Source organism: Callospermophilus lateralis, chromosome 5, assembly GCF_048772815.1.
Source record: "Callospermophilus lateralis isolate mCalLat2 chromosome 5, mCalLat2.hap1, whole genome shotgun sequence".
Classification (NCBI taxonomy): domain Eukaryota; kingdom Metazoa; phylum Chordata; class Mammalia; order Rodentia; family Sciuridae; genus Callospermophilus; species Callospermophilus lateralis.
The window spans coordinates 40,140,930-40,167,660 of NC_135309.1; the positions used below are offsets into that span (position 1 = coordinate 40,140,930).

The 26,731-nt window shown below is 46.2% G+C and overlaps 1 protein-coding gene across 2 annotated transcripts in view; it reads left to right on the plus strand.

Annotated features, from left to right (window-relative positions):
- Tbc1d9b (TBC1 domain family member 9B) overlaps positions 1 to 26,731 on the plus strand; it is a 49,255-nt gene that overhangs the window by 15,852 nt on the left and 6,672 nt on the right. Inside the window, exons 5-19 of one of the 2 annotated variants that reach the window (XM_076856535.2) lie at positions 984 to 1,242; positions 3,027 to 3,234; positions 4,645 to 4,845; positions 10,877 to 11,038; positions 11,504 to 11,654; positions 12,231 to 12,445; positions 14,663 to 14,780; positions 17,472 to 17,757; positions 19,466 to 19,595; positions 19,729 to 19,827; positions 20,773 to 20,841; positions 21,813 to 22,053; positions 22,910 to 22,975; positions 24,941 to 25,012; positions 25,262 to 25,312. In XM_076856535.2, the coding sequence (XP_076712650.1) occupies positions 984 to 1,242; positions 3,027 to 3,234; positions 4,645 to 4,845; positions 10,877 to 11,038; positions 11,504 to 11,654; positions 12,231 to 12,445; positions 14,663 to 14,780; positions 17,472 to 17,757; positions 19,466 to 19,595; positions 19,729 to 19,827; positions 20,773 to 20,841; positions 21,813 to 22,053; positions 22,910 to 22,975; positions 24,941 to 25,012; positions 25,262 to 25,312 (2,328 nt within the window). The remainder of the gene's footprint in view (positions 1 to 983; positions 1,243 to 3,026; positions 3,235 to 4,644; positions 4,846 to 10,876; positions 11,039 to 11,503; positions 11,655 to 12,230; positions 12,446 to 14,662; positions 14,781 to 17,471; positions 17,758 to 19,465; positions 19,596 to 19,728; positions 19,828 to 20,772; positions 20,842 to 21,812; positions 22,054 to 22,909; positions 22,976 to 24,940; positions 25,013 to 25,261; positions 25,313 to 26,731) is intronic. The other variant, XM_076856536.2, reaches the window with a different exon arrangement.

Sequence of the window (26,731 nt, forward strand, 5' to 3'; positions counted from 1 at the left end):
TACCCTGGCTATTCTGACCTTGCCTCTGGGCAGTTTCCTGCCTCTGCAGACTGCCAGCATCCCTGGTGGGTTTCCCTCCTCTCAACCCAGGATATTCTGTTCACACATGACCATCCAAGGGTCTCCCTGAAACCCAGATGCCACCTTAGTAATTCTTGACAAGAACACTCAGACTTGAGCCAGGCACACACCTGCTTTGAGCAGGCACATATCATGTTTACAACCCACTAGTCGGATTCTTACATGCTGACTTTACAGGCCTTCTACATTTTGTTTGAGTCAGCCCATTGAAGGGCACACATCTTCCCTGAGTACTTCCAGGTTATGTAATACCTTGGGCATGTGTCACTGCTGTCACCTGCTGCAGGTCCCTCCCTGCTGGATACAGTGGCTTCAGCATGCCAACAATAGTCCCTGGCTTAGCAGTCAGCTCCTTCTGCTGTAGTTGCCACCCCCAGAAATAGCTCCTAGGCCATGAACTGTTCACAGTTGTCAGGAGTCATTGCTGTTTCCTTCCATGCCTCCCTTCCACAGCCACCCTTTGCCTTCCTGCCCTTACTGCTTACCTGTCAGGACTATGATGATCAGTCACCTCCTTGTGAGGCAGGGGCCAGTGTCCTTCTCCGTGTTTGGCCGTACCATGTGGTGACTTGGTTCACACATCACTGTAGTCCCAGTCAGTGGAGCTCCTCAGGGCCAGAGACTCAGCTAGTTCACCTCTGCACATTTCTTCCTTTCACTCTTCAGTCATTCATGGAGCAAATATTCATCAAGTGTGTTTGGTCTGGGAAGCAGTGGAGATCCCTGTGGCCCAGTCATTCCACATGGAGCATGTGTCCCAGCACAGCAGGCTCAGGCACTGAGGAGTAAATGATATCCTCAAGGAGCAGTTCCCTCTGGGGGGTTCTAGGTACAAGTGAGAATCAGGAAACTTCATCTTGTTCAGTTGTAATCAGTGGTGCATCTGCATTGTTGGTGTCCAGTGAGTCTTGTGGTACAGTGGGTGGACGTCACACGCCTGGAGAAGAATGCCACGCTGCTCTTCCCTGAGAGCATCCGTGTGGACACACGGGACCAGGAGCTCTTCTTCTCCATGTTCCTTAACATCAGTGAGACCTTCAAGCTCATGGAGCAGCTGGCCAACCTGGCGATGCGGCAGCTGCTGGACAACAAGGGCTTTCTGGAGGATAAGGCCCTTCCCAGGCCCATCCGGCCACACAGAAACATCTCAGCTCTGAAGCGGTAGGTACTTTGCCCTCCCAGGGGACAGGAGGGTCCCACAGCAAGTAAGAGTGGGCACACCTAATCCAGATCCACTGACCCTGCCTGTTGCTTGGCACTTGACTGAATATGCAGACCTAGAAAGAATCTCTGCATTCAGCCCTCACAAGTTCCCCATTTGAGAAGGAGGCCAGGTAAACAGGTCATTGCAGTATCGCATTTGGGGGGATATTGGCCTCCAAATACCAGTATCTCTAGGAGATATGACAGATACCACTAACGTGGAAGCTTCCTCCCACTTTCCTTCTCACAGCTCTATAAGGAGAAGGTACTCTTACCATCCCTAGGTCTCAGACCAGGACACTAAGTTGCAGAGAGTTCTGTCAGCGGGTGAATGGTCAAGCCAAGATGTGAACCATCTCAGGGTGCTCTGAGGACCCTGAGGAGGCTATGTCTTGGAAGCTTTAGTGAATTAGGGTATATAGCCTCTATCCCATCAAGATGGGCAGTTCTCTTCCAGACCCTTGGCCAGACAGCCCCTCATAGCCATGGGCCCTGGAGTCTGAAGCCAGCAGGGGAAATGGACCATGTGCAGGTCTAGTGTCATTGCAGTCAGAGCACCAATGTCCTCTGAGGATTGATAGAGAGAGAGATCATGGTGGCTGGCCTCTACAGATCACTTTCGTTTGAGTCCCAAAATTGTAGCCTCATGAGAAACCTGCAAGACTGGCCAAGGTCTCAGAAGTTTCCAAGTACCACAGCTATGGTGGGCATACCCAGATTCACACTGGTGTATTCAGAGACCTCATCCCAGCCACCCTGTTTCCTAGGTTCCATTCACAGATCATGGTATAGGCCCACAGTGCACCTTCCAGATCAGAATGTTTTGCAAGATGTCACTCTCTTGATACAAGTGATGGAAGAGCCTTTAGGACCTTCTAGAAAGAAAACAAGCAGGGCTGGAACTTGGCAGTTTCCAGCACTCTCAGCTAGGGTTCTTGGTCAGACTCTTTTGTCAGTCTGCCATAAGCCCAAGGCAAGTGGGAGGCTCTCCTGGGACTGAAGAGAGATGTTTATGTGGACAGAGTCACAAAAGGGATGAGGGCCAGGATGCCAGACCACTTCCCATAGCCATCAAACTTACAAATAAGATTCTATTAAGCACAGCTATCACATGGTTTAGTTTTAATTCCTCTTCTCCCCATTAGGAGAACTTGTCTAGGTTTCAAGGCATGTGAAGTCTTCCCAGGCTAAAGACATTGCCTCAGGCCTAGTAATATGCTGGGTATGAGTCAGGCAGGGTGCAGTGATCTCTGAGCACTGCCGCCCGTCAATACTGAGTGACACACTGCCCAGGTCAGCCTCCAGATGTCCTTTGAAAGGACATGTTATGTGCTACCATTTCTTGTCTGGTCATATGAGTGTTCCATATTTTACTTGGTCATTTAACATGCATCTTTTTTTTTAACGTATCAAGGATTGAATGCAGGATCGCTTAATCCTTGAACCACAACCCCAACCCTTTTTTTATTTAGAGATACGGTCTTACTAGGTTGCTTATGGCCTTGCTAAATTGCTGAGGCTATCTTTGAACTTGGGATCCTCCTGCCTCAGCCTCCTGAGCCACTGGTATTAAGGTGTGCACCGCCATTCCTGGCTTAACATGCATCTTTAATTGAATTCTAAAATCTCCAGGCATGATTTGTTTACTGTAGAATCCCAAGGATCCTGAATTCCACATGGAAAACTGTGGCCTCCTGTTGGCCTTGACTCTTGTCCCATTTTTTCCTACCTTGTTTCCTTAGAGACCTAGATGCCCGAGCCAAGAATGAGTGTTACCGGGCCACATTCCGGCTGCCCAGGGATGAGCGTCTGGATGGCCACACAAGCTGCACCCTGTGGACACCATTCAACAAGCTGCACATCCCAGGCCAGATGTTTATCTCCAATAACTATATCTGCTTTGCCAGCAAGGAGGAGGATGCGTGCCACCTCATCATACCCCTAAGGGAGGTAAGCATTATCTGGTCAAGGATCAAAGGCCCTTCAGGCCCCATAGGATCAAATAGACTGAGACCAGATCCATGCTCTTGGATCAGAGCTCTGTGGATGGTCATGGAGGAGATTGGTCTGGCCAGCACTGACCATCCTGAATACCTGCTTCATGATGCCCCAACAAGGGGGCTCCCAGGGGACCCTTGGCTTAGGCCAAGTCTTATGCATGTCTGATGGGCTCTTGGATTTCACTCCAATTGTGCTCTTCATGCACTCCCCTCAGGAAGTGGGAGTTATCCTTGAATTCTGACCTCTTCCACCTTCCTGCATCCTGACGAGATATCCTGACAGACATCCTGTCAGCCCTCTCTCTAGAGCCCATTCCTTCCTCTCCATGGCCACCACCTGGGACATCATCTGCACAGACCACATCAGGGAGGTTCTAACCCCATGTAACCCCTTTGTGACACATCCTCCCACATTAGCCAACAAATTTTGAAATGTCAGTCAGAGGATAGTGGCATCCACCTAGGATCCTCCAATGTTTCCTTATGGTCAGAAGAATCCCCAACTGCCTCTTGTGACCTGTGAGGCCTTCAGTGAGCCATCATGGCTTTCAGACCCACTCATGCATGCCCACCCCATGCACACATACCCAATCATACATACCACATGTACCACATACACATACTACACATAGACATGCTCCCACACATATATGACATACACATACACACACATGCACATGCATACAGTTATGTCACACACTGACCTGGTCAGTGTGTGACATGTCACTCAGTATGGAAGGGCATCAGTGCCCAGGGATCTCTGCACTCACTGGGCTCTCACTGCCTCTCTGGAGGTGCCTTTAGTGCATAGCAGTCCAGTAGCCTTTCATTTGTCTGTTGCCAGCACTTACTCCTAGTGCTTAGGCTTAGCTTCTGTGTCCCTTTTCTGTCCCATGCCTTTTACCCCTATGTAGCTCTCTTCACACCTCAAAGGGAGTCAGAACCAGGCTCCAGACAAGTTGTCAAAACATGTTCCTTAGGACAGACTTGCAGGGAGGAGCTGCTTGCTCTGCTTTAGAGAGAAGTAACTGGTAGTCTTTTGAGAAGCCAGTAGGGGGCAGCAGCTGGGCTGAGTCCTTAACATTTTATATCATCATCCTTGTAAGGTCCTGCGGGACCAGAATACTCACCCCTGTCAACAGACAAAAAAGAGAGAGTTAGATTTGCAAATGCCTTTCTCAGGGTCACATGCAGGAAGCGCCAGAGTTGGGGGTCTGAATCCATTTGGGCCACTTATGGCTTTGTGCCCTGGAGGATAGCCCTAGGACCACTATGCTTTTCTCACTGTGCTTTTCTCACAAAGCACACCCCTCCTTACAGGCTAAGATAAAAATGCCCAAGACTGATTTTGCCTTCTTAGGTGACCATTGTCGAAAAAGCTGACAGTTCCAGCGTCCTGCCCAGCCCTCTGTCTATCAGCACCAAGAGTAAAATGACCTTCCTGTTTGCCAACCTAAAAGACCGCGATTTCTTGGTTCAAAGGATCTCTGACTTCCTCCAGAAAACACCATCCAAGCAGCCAGGTGGAAGAAAAGCCAGTGTTGCAGACCCAGCTCCAGAGGTGAGGGAGGTCCCTTGGAAGCAGCCAGTTTTGAATTAGGACTTGGGGAAGGGCCAGGGTAGCCATGGCCTCCTCACTAAGCCTGACCCCTATGGTGCCTGCTGTGGGCCTCAAGCTGGAGGGCACCATACACAATGCTGCCTGGTGACATCACGCCTCTCTGTACCCTGGTCTACACGCTCCAGACCTCCTCACTCTTGCCCAGCCCACATCAAGGCCAAGTCCCAGTGAGAAACCTCTGACTGGATCAGTCACCCTCATCTCCATCCCTTATGAACTTCTGCTATACTGAGAGCAAGGGCCATATTGTTAAGGCCTATCCTCCTTGGGTTTATTCACATGATATTTGTTTCATTCATCATTCAGTCTAAGGCTCTTATAGAGAAAGACTCCTCTATTATTTGTGTTGCTGAGGATCAGACTCAGGCCCTCAAGCATGCTAGGCAAACATTCTACTACTGAGCTACATCCCCAGCCCAAAATTCCTTTTTAAAGGCCTAACTACATTATCATTATTATACCAACAGACTTAATAATAATTCCTTAATATCATCAAGTACTTTTATAGCTGTGCCTTAGTAACCATGGGAAATTGGATCCAGGACCCCGCTCAAATACCAACATGATGGATGCTCACGCCCCTTATATAAGATGGCATTGTATTTGCATATAACCTATACACATTCTACAATATGCTTTAAATCATCTCAATGATTTACAAGGTAAATTCTATGTAAATAGTTGTTCCACTATATTGTTTAGGGAATAATGACAAGGAAAAAAAGTCTGTACATGTTCAGTATAGATGCAATTTTTTTCCTCTGAATATTTTCCATCAGTATTTGATTGATTCCACAGATGAAGAATCCATGGATACAAAGGGGTGACTGTTCACATTTCTCCAAGTGCAGGTGTACTTTTTACAGTTTGATTATTTGAATTGAGGTACACCAAAGTCATATATATATATTATAATTGGTTCATGTGTGTCTTAAAATACCCCCCCTTTTTTTGGTACTGGTGATTAAACCCAGAGGTGCTTAACCACTGAGCCACATTCCCACCCCTTTTTTATATTTTATTTATAGATAGATTCTCACTGAGTTGCTTAGGACCCACTAAGATGCTGAGGCTGGCTTTGAACTCGTGATCCTCCTGCCTTAGCCTCCCAATTCTCTGGGATTACAGACAGGCACCACCACGCCCAACTTTAAATCTCTTTCACTTTAAGTTTCTGCCTCTCTCTCTCTCTCTCTCTCTCTCTCTCTCTCTCTCTTTCCTCTCTTGCAGCATTTTGTTGAGAATTTGGGCTCTTTATGCTATAGAGACTCTCACAGTCTGCTTTTTTGTTTTGTTTTGCAGTACTGGGAAATAAACCCAGGCCTCACATATACTAGGTCCATGCTCTACAACTGAGCTATACCCCTAGCCCCACCATCTGAATTTTGTTGATTGTATCCACTGCAGGTTCTTAACAAGTTCCTTCATCCCTTATGTACTGTAAGTATGTTGAGCAGTGAGATCCAGAGCCTCCATCAAATTTAAGATAAATGGATTTTTGTTTTGTGCAGGTCTACCTATAGGCAGTATTGAGGCAGTATGTACCTCCAACAAGAAGCATACCACACCTGATTACCTTTTTATGTGCTGATAGCACATTGATGAGCATTGCTCAGATTCATCCATTCATTAGAAATTGCAAAATGGTAGCACCCTATTCTACCATTTTTTCCCCCATTCTTGGGAATACTCCTATGAATAGAAAATTTCTCTTGTTAACTATTTGGTTACCCCAAAGCACAGTTCATATAAGAAAGACAGAATACATCTTTTAGTCTTTCCTTTTATTCACCAGTTGCCAAAATGATTATCAGTTGGTTTTCTAGTGTCCTCCAAATATGACCAATTAGTTTTTCATGTTTATTTCTTAATGTAATTATGACCCTATGAATTTAAGCAACTTGATTTGTATTTATTATTCTTACTTATTTGTATTCATTATTCTTACTCCATCTGTGATCAGAGGGGGCTTATTCAGATTGGCACAGATTGGTTATCTGTGCCAATCTGATTGGTTCCTTTGACATAATCCTGGTAGTTTTTGATGGGTTCCTTGTTTTCTGGACTAACAAAGATGGGTATTCTGCTCTTGGTATTCAGTTTAAATTTGTGGAAAACCTTAACCACTGCAAGATTTTTTCAGAAATACAAAGATTTAGCATCTCTGGAAAAAAAAAAAATCAGCAGGGCTGTGGGTATAGCTCAGCGATGGAACTCTTGCCTAGCATGTGAAAGGCTCTGCTTCAATCCCCAACACTACAAAAAGCAAGCAAAATAGAAACAGCAGCCCTGCACTATAGGACCCATTCCCACTGGGGAGCATTGGAGCTCAGTGATGGCATATACTCTCCAGCTCTCTAGAGCCCATCTGGTCAGGTCTGTGTAATCTTTTAAATTTTCCACCCCTGTGGCAGATGCTCAGTAAATTCTTAAGTAGGTGAAGGATGGAAAAAGAATGGGCAGAATCAGGATTGATAGGAGACATTAAGAAATGTTCCTTAGAGGAGTTTGGGCTCAATCTGGGATTTCAAGAAAGGATAAAGTTGGATTGCATGAAAGGAACATGAGCAGGATGCTGGAAGTGCCTTCACTTTTATGATATAGTATAATAGCTATTTACATCACATTTACACTGAAGGACAAGGCCTTATAGTCCAGAGTAAGCACAGACTGTGTAGCAAGCACTCACCACTGGTTCATCCAGCATGTTTTTATTGTGTTCCTGTTGGGCGCCAGCTGCTCTTCGAGGCAGCAGGCATAGAACAGTGATCAAACCAAATAAAACTTGTGCTCTCTTAGAACTTACATTCTAGTGAGACAGACACTAAATAAACATATATGTCAGGCAGTGACAAGGGCAATGGATAAAAATAAAGACAGATCCCTTGAAGGTCCATGAGAATTTATGAATGGTTTCTTCTATTTCTGAAAAAAAAAATGTTATTGAGATTGTGTTAGGAAAATGCATTAGATTACTTTGGGTAGCACCAATACCTTAAAAATATTGAGTCTTCCAATCCATTAACATGAGATTTTTTTCCATTTATTTACATTTTTCTTTAATCTGTTTCAGCAACATTTTATAGTTTTCAGGGCCCAAGTCTTCCACCTCTATGGTTGAAGTTATTCCTAAATATGTTAGTAGGTTGGGGTTTTTTTATGCTATTATAAATCAAATTGTAGGCTTTCCTGGATTTCTTTCTTTGATTGTTCAAGAAAGAAATGGTTTGGGGAGATATTTCGAAGGTATATCTGTATTTGAAGGTATATCTGTGTAAATGTGATGTAAATAACTGTTATACTATATTGTTTAGGGGAAAAGGACAAGAATAAAAGTCTGTAAATGTTCAGTATAGAATTTTTTTTCCAGTTCTCAGAATTAAACCCAAGGCCTTGCACATGCTAGGCATATCCTCTTCCACTGGACTGTATCCCCAGTGGAATAGGTGGATTAGACATCGGGTATTGGAAGAAGGGAGGAGGGTTGAAGATGATACCAGGTCAGCTTCTTCAGGAACCTATTGGAGAACAAACTCCAGACAATCAGAAAAGAGGAAGCTTTGGCATAAGGACTGGTGGAAAATATTTAAGTGTGGGAATAAGGGTAGATAATGGGGATAAAGGGGACAGTATGTAAATTATATAGGCTCCATGATAGAACTATAGTATCATGAAAATATGAGCTAAGTTGGACAGAGTGGCACATGCCATAATCTCAGTGACTAGGAGGCTGAGGCAGGAGATTGTCAGTTTGAGGCCAGCCTCAGCAACTGGCCAAGACCCTGTCTCAAAATTTAAAAATATTTTAAAAGTGCTTGGTATGTAGCTTGGTGGTAAAGTGCCCCTGGGTTCAGTTTCCAGTACCAAAAAAAAAAAAAAAAAAAAAAAAATGGAGGGAGGGATAGATAATTAACACCCCTTGTAAAAAAAAAAAAAAAAAAAAAAAGTGACCCCTATTATTCTCTGTTGACCTTAATGCAGAATTTCTGATAAGAGGTTCCCAAACTCACTGTATCCTTTTCTCCTCTATCAAGTCTTTTTTCTATCAGAAAGTCTGCATTGATATTCTGTTAGGTTTGTGCTAATAGCTTTACATAGTTTCCTTATTCCCCACTTTTTAAGATAATGTCAGTTCCCTACTATGTATAATATTGAAAATATCTAATAATCTTCTTCTTTCTTCTTTCCTCCCTTTTCCTGCCAATATCTATTTTATAGGTTATATTTTTATTCTTAGTTAATAAAAGTAAGTCAATCAATGAGTTTATTTTCCAGGAACCTATTAACTTCTTAGCTTATATTTTCCTTCCTTTTTCCCTTCCTGCTTTCCTTCCAGCACAGTGACAAAATACATGAGTTAATCAATTTATTATAAAGAGGAAAGGTTTGTTTAGGCTCACAGTTTTAGAGTTTTCAGTCCATGGTCACTTGGCCCCATTGCTTTGGACCTATGATAAGGCAGAGAACATCATGGCAGGAATATGTGGGAGGGAGACCTGTTTATTTCATGACAGTCAGAAAGCAAAAATAGAGAAATCAGCAGGGCACAGTGGCACACCTGTAATCTTAGCAACTTGGGAGACTGAGGCAGGAGGATCACAAGTTCAAGGCCAGCCTGGGCAACTTAGCAGCACGCTATCTCAAAATAAAAAGGACTGGGGATACAGCCCAGTGGAAGAGCATTTGTCTAGCATGTGCAAGGCCTTGGGTTTAATTCTGAGAACTGGAAAAAAAAATCTATATTGAACATTTACAGACTTTTTTCCTTGTCCTTTTCCCCTAAACAACATAGTATAATAGCTATTTACATCGCATTTACACTGTATTAGGTATTATACGTCATCTAGGAAGATGTGTATAGGTTAAATGCAAATACTGCTAAAGGGATTTGAGCATCCTTTGAGTTGGGGTAGAGGTTGTGGAACCAATTCTCTGTGGATACCAAGGGTTGACTGTATGCACTAAAGTACATAGATCATAGTGTTCAGCTTGTTAAATTTTCACAAAATGAACACAATGTGTGAGCAACACCAGTTAAAGAAAAGAGTGGGATTTTAGAGGTGATTATTAGCAAGATTGTATACTGATAATAAGGAATCCAGTGGAAAGGGAAGAAAATGGTGTTGAGAACTAGGGTCAGTTGTTAAAGAAAGGTCCTGGAAGTGAGAGGAAAAGAGATCCTAGAAGGGGTAGAAGAAAACCCAGACCTGGCATGCATGGACCCAGAAGCAGATAGGTGGTCCTGTCATGAATCCAGCAACACTCAAAACCAGAGGTGGTTCAGAGAGCTCCACCCAGCATCCTGAGCAGTGAGCTTTTATAGGCCAACCCAGAAAGCGAAGTAGAGAAATCACCTGATTGGCTACAGCTTGGCACCTGCCTTATTTGGGTTTTGGTGTGATCGGTTGGCTGCTATGATTGACTGAAGCTCAGCTGCCTATGATTGGCTGAAACCTGGCTATTGGTTATAAAATGTTAGACCTAGATATAGATAGATGATACATACTCTCCTCAATTAGGTTTGGGTTTGATAATGTAGGTTGCAGTTTATTGCATATGAACTTAAAGTATTGAGACAGCCTCAGGCTAATGGCCTCCTGCTTTTTTAATATAATAGGACACTAGAGTTCAGGAAGAGGCTGGGCAGCACCAGGAGTAGTTTCCTCAGAAGGACCCAACTTCACTGAAGAAGAACCCATTTCCCCCAAAGAGGCCCCAACTGACCATTGTGGGTGGTTTTGGTTTTAGGGAGGACATATATAGATGTCCAGCCAACCAGAGAGGAAATGCATGGCAGGCTCTAGCCATAGCCTCCCCACAGCCAGGCCAAGTCCATCCTTTGGGCACCATGTACCCCCCATGACCCTTCCTCAGTGACATCTCTGTCCAGCTCTGTGGATAAGCATGCATCACAGGCCACATGGGGCGGCTCAGTTGTTAGGTGCTTTCCCTTCCCTGTTTTATTTTCTAGTCTCTCCCAGCTTCTCAGGAGGTTCCAGAACTGCCCACCAGCCCATCTTCTCCTCTCAGTGGCTACCAGAATTTCAGTGCTCAGGAGGTGCCAACTGCTTCCCAGGGCCTGCTCAAAGTCTTCCAGAGAAACTCTCCCATGGAGGATCTTGGAGCTAAGGGGGTAAGCTGTAAGTGCTGGCATCTCAGCTATGAATCAAAGCCAAGCCCTCAGGAGGAAGGCTGGAGCCGGCCTCTGGATTTGTGCCTTCATGACCAGCTCAGCCCCTCAGAGGTTCTCAGGCTGACCTATGGACAGTACCCTCCCAGGGCTACACTCAACACTGTGAGGTAGACAAGGCAGACTCTGGGAACAGCCACCCTTCCTAACCAGTGTGGCTACCTGCCACTGAGTAGCTCATCTTCTGACACCTTAGGATGGTGGTGTGATCCAGTCCAGCCTGGGCTTTGCCTGCATCTCTATCTGTAATCATTTTGAAATCTGAGTTTACTGGCAACACTTTCTAGATTATTTACATAGCAGGCATTCAGCCTTGCTCAAAGAAGGCATAGCGGACTTTGTTACCTAGGCCTTGGCACTCCAAGATGCTCTTCAGCCCCCAAACCTTCTGGTTTCCTTTCCCCTCAGGCTAAGGAGAAGATGAAGGAGGAGTCGTGGAACATCCACTTCTTTGAGTATGGACGTGGTATGTGCATGTACCGCACAGCCAAAACACGGGAGCTGGTCCTGAAGGGCATCCCTGAGAGTCTCCGAGGAGAGCTCTGGCTCCTCTTCTCTGGTGAGTCAGGTCTAGCTGCCCCCGTCCTGGCTCAGCCACTCTCAATGCCCAAATTTCTCTGCACGTGATGGGCTAAGAGTACAGCTCTATGGTAGAACATGTGCCTAGCATGCACAAGGTCCTGGGTTCTATCCCCAGCACCAAAGAAAGTTCTCTCATGAGCTGATCTGGTTCTTGGGCAGGTCTCCTGAGGTCAGTCAGGAAAGGCAAGAGCTACCAGCTGTTTCTCAAAGGGGAAACAGAGTGTGCAGGGATCCAAGTCCTGAGGAGCAGAGGCCAGGGGCAGGGGATATTTTGGTGTGTGCATTCCTACTGGTGTCCGAGGCAGCCTCCTTTCTTTGGAACAGCTTCCAACAGCATTCACCTTGTGACCAGTCGGAGCATTTTAAGAGGGCAAGTCAACCACTTTTTAGCTAGACTGCCCTCCCAGGAACATCAAGGGAAACTCTGTCTCATTCCTTGTAACTGACCTTAGAGTTTACCTCTCCTCTCTGGGGCATTCATGTCTCCAGTATGCTCTTAATGCCTCCCAAATGCTGGGAGGAATCAAGATAGCTGCCACCCATGTCTCTCCAGGGGCCTGGAATGAGATGGTGACCCACCCTGGCTACTATGCTGAGCTAGTGGAAAAGTCCATGGGGAAGTACAGCCTGGCCACAGAAGAGATTGAGCGAGACCTCCACCGCTCCATGCCTGAGCACCCTGCCTTCCAGAATGAGCTCGGGATCGCTGCACTCCGGCGGGTGCTGACTGCCTATGCTTTCCGAAACCCCACAATCGGCTACTGCCAGGTAAAAAGGCTTAATGGGGCCCAGAAATAGCATCTCCCCACCAGAGGCTTCCAAGAGCAGGCACCTGAGGCCATGGGCCTATATGATGGCCTCATATACCTGTGACCTGGCCCTCCCACAAGAAGGAGCCTGACTGCAGAAAAAGGCATGATTTTAAAATGATATTAATTTCTCATCTCATCCCCTTGTCATATATTAGGTTGTCTTCTGCTTCTCGTCTAAGTCTTGGCAATGTTTGATTTTTTTTTTCAATATTTTTTAGTTGTCAATGGACCTTTTCTTTTTTATTTATTTATATGTGGTGCTGAGAATCAAACCCAGTGCCTCACACATGCTAGGCATGTGATCGTCCACTGAGCTACAACCCGAGCCCAGTGTTTGATCTTTTTATGTTTATGGTAAATATACATGATATGACATCATTTTAACCATTATTAAGCACATAGTTCAGTGGCATCAATTACAATCTCATGGTTGGGCCACCATCACTACCATTCATCCACAGAATTTTCTCATCTTCCCCAAATGAGACTCTATACCATTAAACACTAACTCTACTGCCCTTCCCCACCAGCCCCTGGCTACCACCATTTTTCCTATGGTCTCTATGAATTTGATTATTCTAGGTACATCAAATAAGTGGAATCATAAAATATTTGTTTTTTCGTTCTGGCTTTTCATTTAATGTCCTCAAGATATATCCATGGTGTAACATGACAGAATTTCCTTCCTTTTTAAGGCTGAATAACACTCCATTCTAGCTATGTACCATATTATGTTTATGCATTCATCTCTTGATGGACACTTGGATGGCTTCCACCTTTTAACTATTATGACTATTTCTGCTATGAACATGGGTATATAAATAGCTGTTGGAGCCTCTGCTTTCAGTTATTTGGGGTATGTATCCAGACAAGGTTGCTTAGACCATGTGGTAGTTTGTGTTTAACTTTTTGAGGAACATACTTCCATGGCACCTGCATCATTTTACATTCCCACCAGCAATTCATAAGTGTTTCAGCTATTCCACATCCTCACCAACACTTATTACATTGTTGATATTTTTTAAATATTTATTTATTTTTTGTTGTAGTTGGACACAGTATGTTTATTTATTTTTATGTGGTGCTGAGAATTGAACCCAGGGCCTCCCACGTGCTTAGGCAAGCGCTCTACCACTGAGCCACAATCCCAGCCCCCTCTGTTGATATTTTTTTTTATATTTTATTTGTTGTTGTTGAACCTTTATTTTTATGTGGTGCTGAGAATCGAACCCAATGCCTCACACATGCTAGGCAAGCACTCTACCACTGAACCACAACTCCAGCCCATGTTCTGTTGATATTTATAGTCATGGGTGTGATGGGGTGTCTCACTATGGTTTCAGTTTGCATTTCTGGCAGCTTTTATCTTGAAATCTAATGGTTGTGGGTTTTTTTTTTTGGGGGGGGGGTGGGAGGGTAGTATCAGGGATTGAACCCAGGGGTACGTAACCACTGAGGCATATAGCAGCCCTTTTTTATATCTTATTAGAGAGAGAGTCTCACTTAGTTGCTTAGGGCCTCACTAAGTTGCTGAGACAGGCTTTGAACTTGTGATCCTCCTGCCTCAGCCGCCCAAGTCAATGGAATGTGTCCGTCCAGTCGTTTTCTTGACCAGATAAAATGGCTTTTTGTGTGCCTTAAGTAGTGTCTGAATTTCAAGGAAATCAACTCCCCAAAACTCACTTTCTATAGGAAAGTATTCTGTATGAGCAGTGTGCTGGCTTGAAATAATTTTTAAAAATAATTTGGCAACTTTGAGGCTTCTTCATGTTATCAGTTAAGGCTGTGTATCAGCCCAATTTTGCTGTAGCCTATGTGCAGAGCCCTGGCCACACAGCTCACTTACACATCAGCTCAGTCATGCATCACACCACCAATGCCAGACACCACTCTGTGGAAATGTTATTTGCTGATGTCCACTTTTTCTGTTTTCTCAGTGCCTTCTCACCCAATTTGAAGAAGCTGAATGACTGTTTCTGTTAAATGATTTCCTGCAAATTACCTGTTGGCAAATTTCCCAGAGCTAGACTGGGGCAGTTTCTCATTGTTGCATGCTAGACCCCCCTAAAGGGGAAGACCTGCTGACAGAAGGAGGCCAGTGTTGGGGAGGAGACAGTTTTACTCAGTGGCCAGCACTGTGAGCCTCCCCTCTCCTGTTCTCTGTGCCCCACAGGCTATGAACATCGTGACCTCAGTGCTCCTGCTCTATGGCAGCGAGGAGGAGGCCTTCTGGCTCTTGGTGGCCCTCTGTGAACGGATGCTTCCTGACTACTACGACACCAGGGTCGTGGGTGAGTGGCTTAGGAGCTCCCTTGCCTCAGCCTCCAGTTGCCTGGTAGCTTCCCATGCAGGTGGCGACCCCTCCCCAGCCCAGGCCCCATGCTAAGTACTCTCCTCTCAACCAACCATGTGTACTCCCACAGGCCTCACAGGCATCCTGCAGGCGCCATGCAGGTGTCCTGGCTCCTCCCTTACTGGCTAGAAAGCTGATAAATAATCACCCGGAAAGAAGAGATCCAAACACACCCCCAACCCTCTGCCTCCTTGGCCCAGCTCCTGCCCAGACTTTAATGTGTTCCTTAGCATCACAGGAGGTTATTACATGTTCACTGGCTTTGAAAAATTCACCTGGAGCCTTAGTTGTCATCTAATTTTTCCTAATCTTTTGTTATTGTTTTGTTTTTATGGTGCTGAGAATTAAGCACAGGGCCTTATACATGCTAGGCGAGTATTCTACCACAAAGATATAATCCAGCCCTTCCTAATCTTTTTTCTTTTTCTTTTCTTTCTTTCTTTCTTTCTTTCTTTCTTTTTTTTTTTTTTTTTTTTTTTTTTTTTGTACCAGAGATTGAACCAAGGGGTGCTTAACCTCTAAGCCATATCCTCAGCTCTTTTTTATATTTTATTTATAGACAGGGTCTTGCTGAGTTGCATAGAGTCTCACTAAATTGCTCAGGCTGACTTTGAACTTGTGATCTTCCTGCCTCAGCCTCCCAAGCTGCTGGGATTACAGGTGTGTGCCACAGTGCCAGGCCTTTCCTAACGTTTTTTTAAATATTTTTTTTAGTTGTAGTTGGACACAATATCTTTATTTTATTTATTGTTATGTAGTGCTGAGGATCGAACCCAGCACCTTGCATGTGCTAAGTGACTGCTCTACCGCTGAGCCACAACCCCAGCCCCTCCTAACCTTTTTTATTGTAGAAAACTTTAAACATTAAAACTAGAGAGTATAGGCTGGACATGTTGGTACACATCTGTAATCCCAGCAACTCAGAAGGCTGGGCAGAAGAATCGTAAGTTCAAGGCCATCCTAGACAACTTAATGAGACCCTGTGTCAAAAAAAAGGAGTGGGATGTAATTCAGTGTTAGAGGGCCTCTGGGTTCAATTTCTAGTACAAAAAAAAAAAAAAAATATATATATATATATATATATATATATATATACACATACATACATACATACACACACTCACACACACACACATACACACACGCTTTGAATAATCTCTAGATTACTTATAATATCAATACAATGCAAATGCTTTGAAAATAGTTGTTACACTGTATTTTTAGAAAATAAGGACAGAAAAAATATGTATGTGTTAAGTAAAAATGCAATTCTTTTTTTCCAAATATTTTTTATCAATAGCAGGTTGAATTCAGGGGTGTGTTTGTGTGTGTGTGTGTGTGTGTGTGTGTGTGTGTGAGAGAGAGAGAGAGAGAGAGAGAGAGATACACCTAGAGAGTATAACTTACCCATGTACCTATTGCCCAACTTCAACTATTATGAATTTATATCTAATAAAATCTGTATCATTAAATGGGAATGGACTCACAAAGGTATTTCATTACATATATCTATGTCTGTAATTCTGAGATGTCCTTCCCATTCTGTTTTGGGTTTAGAGTTACCACTTTTGGGATCTGTTTTAGTCAGTTTTTCAATGCTGTGACTAAAAGACCTGAGAAGAACAATTTTAGAGGAGGAAAATTTATTTGAGGGCTCATGGTTTCAGAGGTCTCAGTCCATATAGCTCCATTTCTCAGGACTCAAGGTGAGGCTGAACATCATGGCAAAAGAGTGTAATGAAGAGAAACAGCTAATATGATGATCAGGAAGCAGAGAGAGAGATTCTATTCCCCAGATACAAAATATATATCCCAAAGGCACATCCTCAATGACCCACCTCCACTAGCCACACCCTACCCACCTTTAGTTACCATTCAGTTAATTCCATCAGTGGATTAATTCACTGTTTGAGTTGAGATTCTCACACCCAATCATTTCTCCTCTAAACCTTCTCACATTGTATTACATAGGAGCTTTTCAAGGACACATCACATCCAAACTATAACAGGTTCCTTTAGATTTGTATCTATTCACAAACAGAACAATAGGCAGTGTTCACCAGGGCCACTGTTTACTTCTGACACTTTGGGGGAAGAAATTAATACTTAGCCAAAGGAACATCCAAGTACTGTCAACCATCATATCCACAAGTCTTACATCTGTGAATTCAACCTGCCATTGATCAAAAGTATTTGGAAAAAAAGAATTACATCTTTACAGAACACATATAGATTTTTTTTGTCCTCTTTCTCTAAGCAATACAGTATAACAACTATTTTCAAAGCATTTGCATTATATTGGTATTATAAGTAACCTAGAGATTATTTAAAGTATAGGAACTTAGAATGGATTCTATGCAAATACTATGCCATTTTCTATAAGGACCTGAGCATCTGAGACTTAGTATCTAAGGGAGTCATGGAGCCAGTTTCCCGCAAATACCAAGAAAACTATCTAGGGGAACAAACAATCTTTTTCACACAGTGGTTTGGAAGTCTTTTTCTTTCTTGTTTTCTACCCCCCATCTCCCTCCAGCCCTCTGGCAGGGCCAGGAGTGGACAGAGACCAGGTGGGCTTTCTTGAGGCCCCGGGGGTGGGATCATGTCTGGCTTCCTGTCCCCTCCACAGGAGCCCTGGTGGATCAAGGCATCTTTGAAGAGCTCACAAGGGATGTCCTGCCTCGGCTGTCAGAGAAGATGCAGGACCTGGGGGTGATCTCCAGCATCTCGCTCTCCTGGTTCCTCACCCTCTTCCTAAGCGTCATGCCTTTTGAGAGCGCTGTGGTCATTGTTGATTGCTTCTTCTATGAGGGCATCAAAGTTATCCTGCAGGTGGCCTTGGCTGTCCTGGATGCCAACATGGAGCAGCTGCTGGGCTGCAGTGATGAGGGCGAGGCCATGACCGTGCTGGGCAGGTGACCAAGCCAGGCCCCTCCTGCTGCTGGGAAGCTGGTGGTAGAACCCCACCTCTCATTAGCACTGGGTGCGATTTAGTCAACATTCAGTGACTGTGTCCACCAAGTTCCAAAACTAGGCCCAGGGACACCCTGGAGATGATAGAGAGTTTTCCTAGTGGGAGCCCAAATAGCATTTGGAGAGTGATAAGTGCTAGGACAGAGGAAAAGAGGAGAAGTAGCCGAGAACACCAGTCTTCAGGCCACCACTCATGTGTGGTCAGAGATGCTTTCTGGAAGAGTGACCCAGAGCTGAGATCCAGATGATGATGACCATTCTTGATGGTGGCCAGGAGACTCAGCACAGAAGGGCCTCCAGCTTCTAGCAAAGGCTGGGTCTCTCATTTCCACCAAGCTATCCTGGTGGTATCTTCCTGAACTTAGAGCACCTCTACTTCCCCACTCCCAGATAACCTGCCTACTCTGGCTAGCTGAAGTAGCTGAAAGCCTTCCCACTGGGTCATGACTAAGGTTCAGGGGCTTTCTGGCCTCCTTCTCCTCTTGCTGCCCACATCCCATCCCTCATAGAATCTCTCTTGAGATCTGAGTTCTTCCTTCAATCCCTACTGCCTCATCACAAGCCCATGAGACCTCCCGGGGCCTGGGAGGTCTACTTCTGCATGGTTTTCTCTGTTCTAGTTCCTCACATACCAGCATCCCACAGGACTCTTTCTAATCAGACCTGACCCTGTCCCTCCCCTGGGGGTTAGGGGACTCTATATCACATTTGGTCTTCTATACAAAAGAACTATCTGAGCTAGGCATGGTGGCACATGCCTGTAATCCCAGTGCCTGCCTCAGGAGATTGAGGCAGGAGGATCATAAATTCAAGGTCAAATCCTTCCCAACCTCACTCTGGCCCATGCCCTGAACTTTGTACAGTCCTGCTGGTCTATGGGCATATCTGCCCAGCCTAGAACATTCCCAGCTACCAGGGACCATGTGGGACACTGCCACTTGCCTGTTGAGTCAGGCTAGTTATTGATGGGAACCCTGCCCACCTGGCAGAATTACACACACACCCCGCCCGTATTCTGGTCCCCTAGTGTCAGAACACTCATATTCTGCAGTGAATAGAACAAGCTTCTCAGGAACATGTGTCTGGGAATGGGCCATGGCCAGTGGGTATGGAGGGACCAGCTACCCTCTCCTACCCAAGTGTCATGCTTATCTCAAGAGAGACTGGGAGGGCTTGAAGTCCTGGCTGGGGTAGGCTAGCTAGCCAAAATAAGACCCTATCCATGAGCCTGTGTTCCTGAAGAATCCAGGTTCCCTGGGCCACTGTAGGTACTGCCATAACAGGCTTCCCCTCCAACTTTCTCCTGGGACTCCCTGATGCTTCCTGGTCAGGCCCCATCAACCCCAGAGAAGAAACATATCATCCTTCTAAGGAGGTAGGAGCTGGACTCATGGAGAGTGTCCAAGCAGGGGCCCCCCAGGGATAGCCAGGCATCCTCAGAGTCAGTGCTTAGGCCTCCTGTCAGGGTGAAGCCTTGAGGGAAGCTCTCCAGCTTGACAGAGGACCTGCCAGGGCACACTGCTGCCCTCCTGAAGGGTTACCAGTCCTCAGCACACTCCTTATCAGGAGTTTTCAGTACATTCCTTCACTGTGGGTGAGATGTACTGTGGTCACTAGATGGTCTAGACTTCTGTCCTTTAATCTTTACAGATACCTGGATAATGTGATCAATAAGCAGAGTGTCTCTCCTCCTATTCCACACCTCCATGCCCTGCTGACCAGTGGAGATGACCCTCCTGCAGAGGTGGACATCTTTGACCTCCTAAAAGTGTCCTATGAGGTCAGCAGAGCTGGTTTGGCCAGGCCATTCTCTCTGGCCTTTTGGTTTCAGGTGGCTGCACATGAGTGGGAGGGGTGGTGGCCCAGTGCCCTGTGCTTGCACTTGATCTCACTGCTTCACCTTTGGCCTGTAGAAGTTCAGCAACCTGAGGGCCGACGACATTGAACAGATGCGGTTTAAGCAGAGACTGAAAGTGATCCAGTCCTTGGAGGACACGGCCAAGAGGAGTGTGGTACAGTAACTGACAGGGCAGGGGTGGGCCAGGTGGGTGACCCTGAAGACTGATCTGTGGGACTGGTGCACAGCCCTACTTGTGCCCTGTCCCTTGTGCTGCGACGATACCTAAGTCATGATAGGGTGGTGCATGAAATTGGAGTCCAGGAGTGTAGGTAAAAATTTGTGGAAGTAAGGAGAGGTCCTACTCATTTTTTTCCTGCTCATGGTTGGTAAGTGGGAAGCATTTCTTTCACCCTGCACCCTATAGGACAAACACCTTCTGGGCCAAGTCCTCCCGGCCTGGCTTTGCCATGTGTTCCCTGCCCTGCCTCCAGATGGTAACACTCAGCTACCCTCTCCCTACCCCACACTGCATGCCTTTGCTAAAAGCCTTCTCTCTGGGGGGAGTCAGACTATTCCTGCCACCCATGGTGCAGGACCTATTCATGATCTCTGCCCCTGCAAAGGTAGGGAGTTATTACTTTGCCTCCATATTCCCAATGCTGTTCCTCAGGCCATTGAGGGTACTTTTATCACAAGCAACAGAAACTGAGTGACCCTGACTAGTTGAGGAAAAAACAGACTTGATTGGCAAGTGCCAGGACCCCTTCCAAAGAACCAGTCCTACGCAGGAATCCAGATGGCAAGAGCATAATGACCATCCTCACCCTGTGTCCCTTGACTGGATGCTCAGACAAGACTCTCCTCAGGTCCCTACGAACCCTTGGAAGGAGCTCAGGGAGTGTGAACTGACTGGCTGGTGGTGGCAAGGGATGAGCATGGGGGCTGTACCCTCTCTCCTGAAAGGACCATCCTCCATTTCTTGGCCAGCTGGTGATACCAAGAAGATAGTCTATGCCTTTACCCCTTCCACATGAGGAGTCTTTCAGCAAGCATCATGTTTCTTTTATAACAGGAACTTGCAAATCAACCAGTACAGCCTATCTCTTTTTCCTTCTAGGTTCGAGCTATACCAGGGGACATTGGTTTCTCAATTGAAGAGCTGGAGGACCTTTACATGGTGTTTAAGGTGATAACTAAGAGCAAGAACAAGACCAGTCCTCCATCCTAATCCCCTAAGTGCACGCTCAGCACAGCAGCTTCTGCCAGAAGGGAAATAACATTTAAAAGCATCCTCAGAGGCAGTTAGCATGAACCACATGTGTTGAAATTTAATCCTTCTTGGAGTTTAGATAGAACACTCTTTTAAATGGCAGAAAAATCCCTTCAAGCCAGCTAACATGTAAGAGGGCATGCTTTGGCTCATTTAACTGAAAAGTCTAGGATTCACAGCTTCAGGCATGGCTGTATTCAGATAATCAAACATGCTGTCTTGCTACTCAACTTCTGATATCCTCTAGACTGTTCTTCCTGTCTGCCATCAGCAACTCTGTCAATAACCCCTGAGGAAAGAAAAATTTCTTTACAAGTGATTTTAGCAAAAGACCCAGGGTTGATTATTGGAGTGACTCAAGCTAGGTGCTAGTAGGATGATTTGGCTGCTTGGCCAAATGTGAGTCATGTGCCTGTTCTGCCCAACCCAAGCAACGGGGCTGATTACTAACCCTTTAATTCCATGGCATAAGACTGGGTCAGGAGGAGTTCTCCATAAAGATTCCAGGTGCTGTTAACAAAAGAAGCAGGGAAAGGGTGCTGAAGAGGAGACAAAGACAACAAGGTCCACACTTCCTTTGTCTTAGAGTTGCCAGATTCCATCTGCCCCTCCAGCTGCTTTGGGATCATTTCCCAAGTTGACCACTGCACTGTAGCCTTAGGGTCAGAACCATGGCAGTGGATCCACCCCTCACAGGTTGTAAAAGTGTCTGTCTCTTGGCTTCCAACATGAGGGGTTCTGTGAGATGCTGAAGTATCTGGCCATGCTCACCCATCCCCAGGGCTCTGCAGACCTGGACAGAGGAGGAGGGCAGATAACCTGGCCAGCCTGACCATCTAACAGCGCAGGTGCTGAGAGGTCATCTCACCAGACTGTATCCCCCACAGGCCAAGCATCTGGCAAGTCAGTACTGGGGCAGTAGCCACACAGCAGCTATCCGCCGGGACCCCAGCCTGCCCTACTTGGAGCAGTACCGGATCGATGCAGGCCAGTTCCAGGAGCTCTTTGCCAGCCTGACACCGTGGGCCTGTGGCTCTCACACACCTGTGCTGGCAGGCCGCATGTTCCGGCTCCTGGACCAAAACAAGGACTCCCTGATCAACTTCAAGGAGTTTGTGACGGGGATGAGTGAGTGCCCCCAGGACCTACCAGGGCCCTGATCCTGCCAGAACCCTTTCTGAGAGCTTTCTAAATACTGATCCTGGTGTATCTATCTCCCTTGCAGTGAGCATGGGGTGGCCTTGAGCCCTTGGCCCTTGATAAAGGAAGAGCAGTGTACCCACCAGAGACATGTTAGGGTCCAATGGGACTCCTGCCCTTACCCCCCTCACTCAGACCAGGGCTCCTGAAGGCTGGAGCTGCTGTCTCCAGAAGAAAGCCAAACTCTCCTAGAAAGGCTTTGTGGGGAAAAGGAGGCCTAGTCTCATTCTACTGAATTCTCCAGGAAGGAGCCAGGCCTCCTCAGGCTGTTCCCCACTAGAACTCATGTGTTTTAGTCAGCTTTTTCCCTGCTGTGACCAAAAGACCTTACAAGAACAATTTTTAGAGGAGGGAAAGTTTATTTGGAGCTCACAGTTCCAGAGGTCTCAGTCCATAGACAACTGAATCCATTGCTCTGTGTCAGAGTGATGCAGAACATCATGGTGGAAGGGTGTGGCAAAGGAAAGCAACTTAGGACATGGTACCAGGAAGCAGAGAGCATTCTGCTCCCCAAGGACAAAATATAAACCCCAAAAGCATACCCCCAGGGACCCACCTCCTCTAGCTACTCTACTTGCTTACAGTTACCACCCATTTAATCCTTATCAGTGGATTGACACATTGATTAGGTTAAGACTCTCATAACCTAATCCTTTCAACTCTGCATGTTCTTGCATTGTCTCATATGATGTATCCAAATCATAACACTGTGGGAAGGGGAGGTGCTGGAAGTAAGGTTTGAAGCCCGCTTGTCAGCATGCCCTTCCCTGGCCTTGCTCCACAGGTGGGATGTACCATGGGGACCTCACAGAGAAGCTCAAGGCACTCTACAAGCTGCACCTTCCCCCAGGTGAGAGCCTCCCCACTGTGCCACAGGGGCCTCTTGCTTGTCCTGAGTTCAGGATCCCAAGGTAGACATAGGCTTCTGTGGGTTGGTTGGACTCAGAGGTAGCCTTGTGGGGAGTTTGGGATCAGCAGAGTAGAGGCTTTGGTCCCAGTGTAAAGGAAGAGGAGGGAGCTGGAACCCTGGGGCTGAGGCCAGCCTGATGGTAGTCTGAGAGCAGGATCAGGACCTGGGAAAGGCCATGGAAGGAGGATCCCATCAGCACAGGCAGTTGCTAGGAACAGGACTCTACCCATCAAATGGGCAGCTTGACCCAAAAGTGCAGCAGGTGGTAGGATGCATGAGTACAGATGCTGGTTTGTATCTGAGATCCTGTGCATTCATTAGTTTTTCGTAAGTTTCTCAAGAGTTCTTACTTATTTCCAGAGGGTCATCCTGAGGGCACCACCAAAGCCACCAAAGGAATCTTGTCACACAGCCACAAGCAAGGGCCACTTCCCTCTAGCCTAAGGGTGCTGGAACCTAATGGGGTCACAGTGGAGGTAGAACATCTCCTATGGGCTATGGTCTGAGTGAAGGGGAGGAGCCATGAGTGAAGGGGAAGGGCTCACGGAATTCAGACCAGAGCCATGACCACCAGGTTTCTGTTTGCGGCAAGAAAATACCTGTCTCAGCAAGGTGACCACTTGAAGGAGTATCTAAAGAGGGGTTATGCCCATTTTCTGAGGAGGAAATTGACTCAGGCAGGTGGAAATGATGGCTGTGTTGCTCTGATCGGCGGTGGAACTGACCAGGTCCCAAATATTTTCATTCACAACCTGTCCTGAAGAAGTTCATAGTCAGCCACTGCCTTCAGCACTAGCCCTGAGTGATTCTTAGAATATTAGGGCTGAGCTTCACCTCTAGAATTCTCCCTCTTCATTTGCCTGAAGTGGAGCCCATACCTGTAATTTGTAAAGCTCTCCAGGTAATTGCTCTGCCGCCTGAACTGAAAAGGCTCCTGACACAGGGGTTCACACCTAGAGCTGGCCAGTGGCACCACCATTGAGGCCCAGGCTGAACAGACCTCACTGGGCCTGGATCCTATGAGTGAGGGCACACAGGATTGCCCTGCCATCTGTTACCTTGGCCCAGCCTGCCTCATTCAGGCATAGGACCTCCCTCCATACAACAGGGAATCCCTCCACCACAGAAACATGTGGATCTGCAGCCCCAGGTATTCCTCAGACACTATCAGTAAATGCAAATAATGAGGAGGACCCATATGTACTGATGAGAAATCATCTCTGAGATTTGCAAAATGAAACAAAATGGCTTGAGTCTGCATGTATGCCTGTAGGCACATGAAACATCCTAAAACACTGAACCAAGTCACCACCAGGGTGGGAGGATGGCTTGCTTTTCACCAAACCCCAACTTTATTGATCACATTGCTTCCTAGCATGTGTACTACATTTTCAAATTCAGTGTCAGGCCCAGATTATAGCTCAGTGGTAGATCACATGCTTAGCATGCACAAGGCCCTGGGCTCAATCCTAGTACCCTTCCAAAAACCCCACAATGTCAAAGTCACGAAAGAAACAAACAACCAGAATTAATCATTACCATTAAACCTATTACCAGCTGGGTGTGATCACACACACATGTAATCCCAGCAACTTGGGAGTCTGAAGCAGGAGGATCACAAGGCCAGCCTCAACAACTTAGAGAGACCCTCATAATAAAAAACAAAAAGGGGTAGGGGTGTAGCTTAGTAGTAAAGTGCCACTGGGTCTTGTCCCAGCAGTTAATCAATCAATTAATGATCAATCAAACGGTCTATTACCACATATTATAATCAGCATGCGAGCACTAGTAAGGCATTCCAGGTGGGGAAAGCAAGGCCTCTGTCTAGGACTCCAGAAAGTTTGTTTTGAGTGAGTCTCGCAGTGTCTTCTCCTGCTGCAACTTTTCACTTCTCTCCCAACACAGCTCTGAGCCCAGAAGAAGCCGAGTCAGCCCTGGAGGCCACTCATTATTTCACAGAAGACAGCTCCTCAGAAGGTGAGCGCTGCTGCTATGATGCCTGATGTGACCAGCAATGGCTCTGCAGCCACCAGTCTTCCCATGGGACCCTTGTGTGGACTCAGGGAGGAGGCCACCCTGGGGTTCTCCCTGGAGGGTCCTGCCCATGCTCCCAGGGTGGGGTCAGTCCCTGCAGATGTTCTCAACTCCTGTTTCTCTTGCTTTTCTGTCTCCCTGGACCTTGGCTTCTCTTTCTTCCCTCTGCGCCTTCTCTGCTGTCCCCTCCAGCATCTCCTCTGGCCTCAGATCTGGATCTTTTCCTGCCCTGGGAGACTCAAGGTCAGTCCCTGGAGGGCCAGAGAACCCCCTTCATCTGGGACTTCATCCTCCTAACACTCAGAAGTCTGGAAGCTATGTCCCAGGGACCCTTCTGAGACTTCACAGTGTCTTCTCCTGCCGCCATCTGTGGGTATAAGTCCTGAGAAGGATCCAGAACCCAGCCACTCTTTGTGAAAAACAGGGGACAGCATCCCTTGTTGCAGGGTGGTTAGTAAATAAAGACACAGCACATTGGGCATCAAGCAGGCCCAGGGTATTCCTTCTGCAGCCACATGCAAAAAGTGTCATCATGTTAATAGAAAAGAAATACATAATGCTGTCACTGCACCCATGTGAAACAGACACAGTGTGGGAAAGTGGAGGTCCAGGGAATGGTAGATCTGTCCTGGAAAACATCTATATGTTCATCCTATTTTTTCATTACAGAAAAATATATATGTTGAGTGCCTGTTATAATTCATCCCTGTGCCACATTTAAAGGCTGTTGGAACCAGATACAGTGGTGCAAGCCTGTAATCCCAGCAGCTCATAAGGCCAAGGCAGGAGAATCACAAGTTCAAAGCCAGCCTCAGCAATTTAGAGAGGCCCTGAGCAACTCAGTGAGACCCTGTCTCTAAATAAAGTACAAAAAGGGCTGGGGATGTGGCTCAGTGCGTAAGCACTCCTGGGTTCCATCCCAATACCAAAATAAATAAAGAAAGAAAGAAAACCTGTTCGAAACATCTGATCCAGAGTAATGGGGGCATTCCAGACCCTGGGATTTGGCTATCAAGCTGGTCATGTGTGTTATACTTGCCCCATAAGGCCTGAAGATATAGCTCAGTGGTAGAGCACCTATAATTTCACACAAGAGATTATACACACAAGGAATTGACCCAAAATGGAAAATAATATGTATCACCAGGAATTTTGGAAACTGAGTCAAAAGGATCACAAATTCAAGGCCAGCCTCAGAAACTCAGCAAGACCCTATCTCAAAAAATAAAAAGGACTAGGAATGTAGCTTCGTGATAAAGCACTCCTGGGTTCAATTCCCAATTCCAAATAATAAGTAAATAATAATAATAATGCATATCAAGATGCCTGTGGCAGTCCTGCTGACAGCACTGAAGAATGACTTGAATTTGAACATGACCTTGATTTCAAGAACATTACCTAAAGAGCCTGGTGCACATTCTGTTGTACACGGAGCCTGAGCAAATCAAGGCTGCTCTGAGTTTGTCCCAAGTCTCCTGGAAGAGGACTCATGGTACACAGACCTGTCCTCAGGCCTCACAAGGACCCCAGGAAGCAGAGTCTCCATTCTATGATGAGATTCCTGAGCCCATAGCAGCATGCCCTTCACCACCAACACAGCCCTTGAGGGTAGTTAAGAGGTGGGATGTTGCTATCTCTGCCTGAGTTCCCCCCACTGGCCAC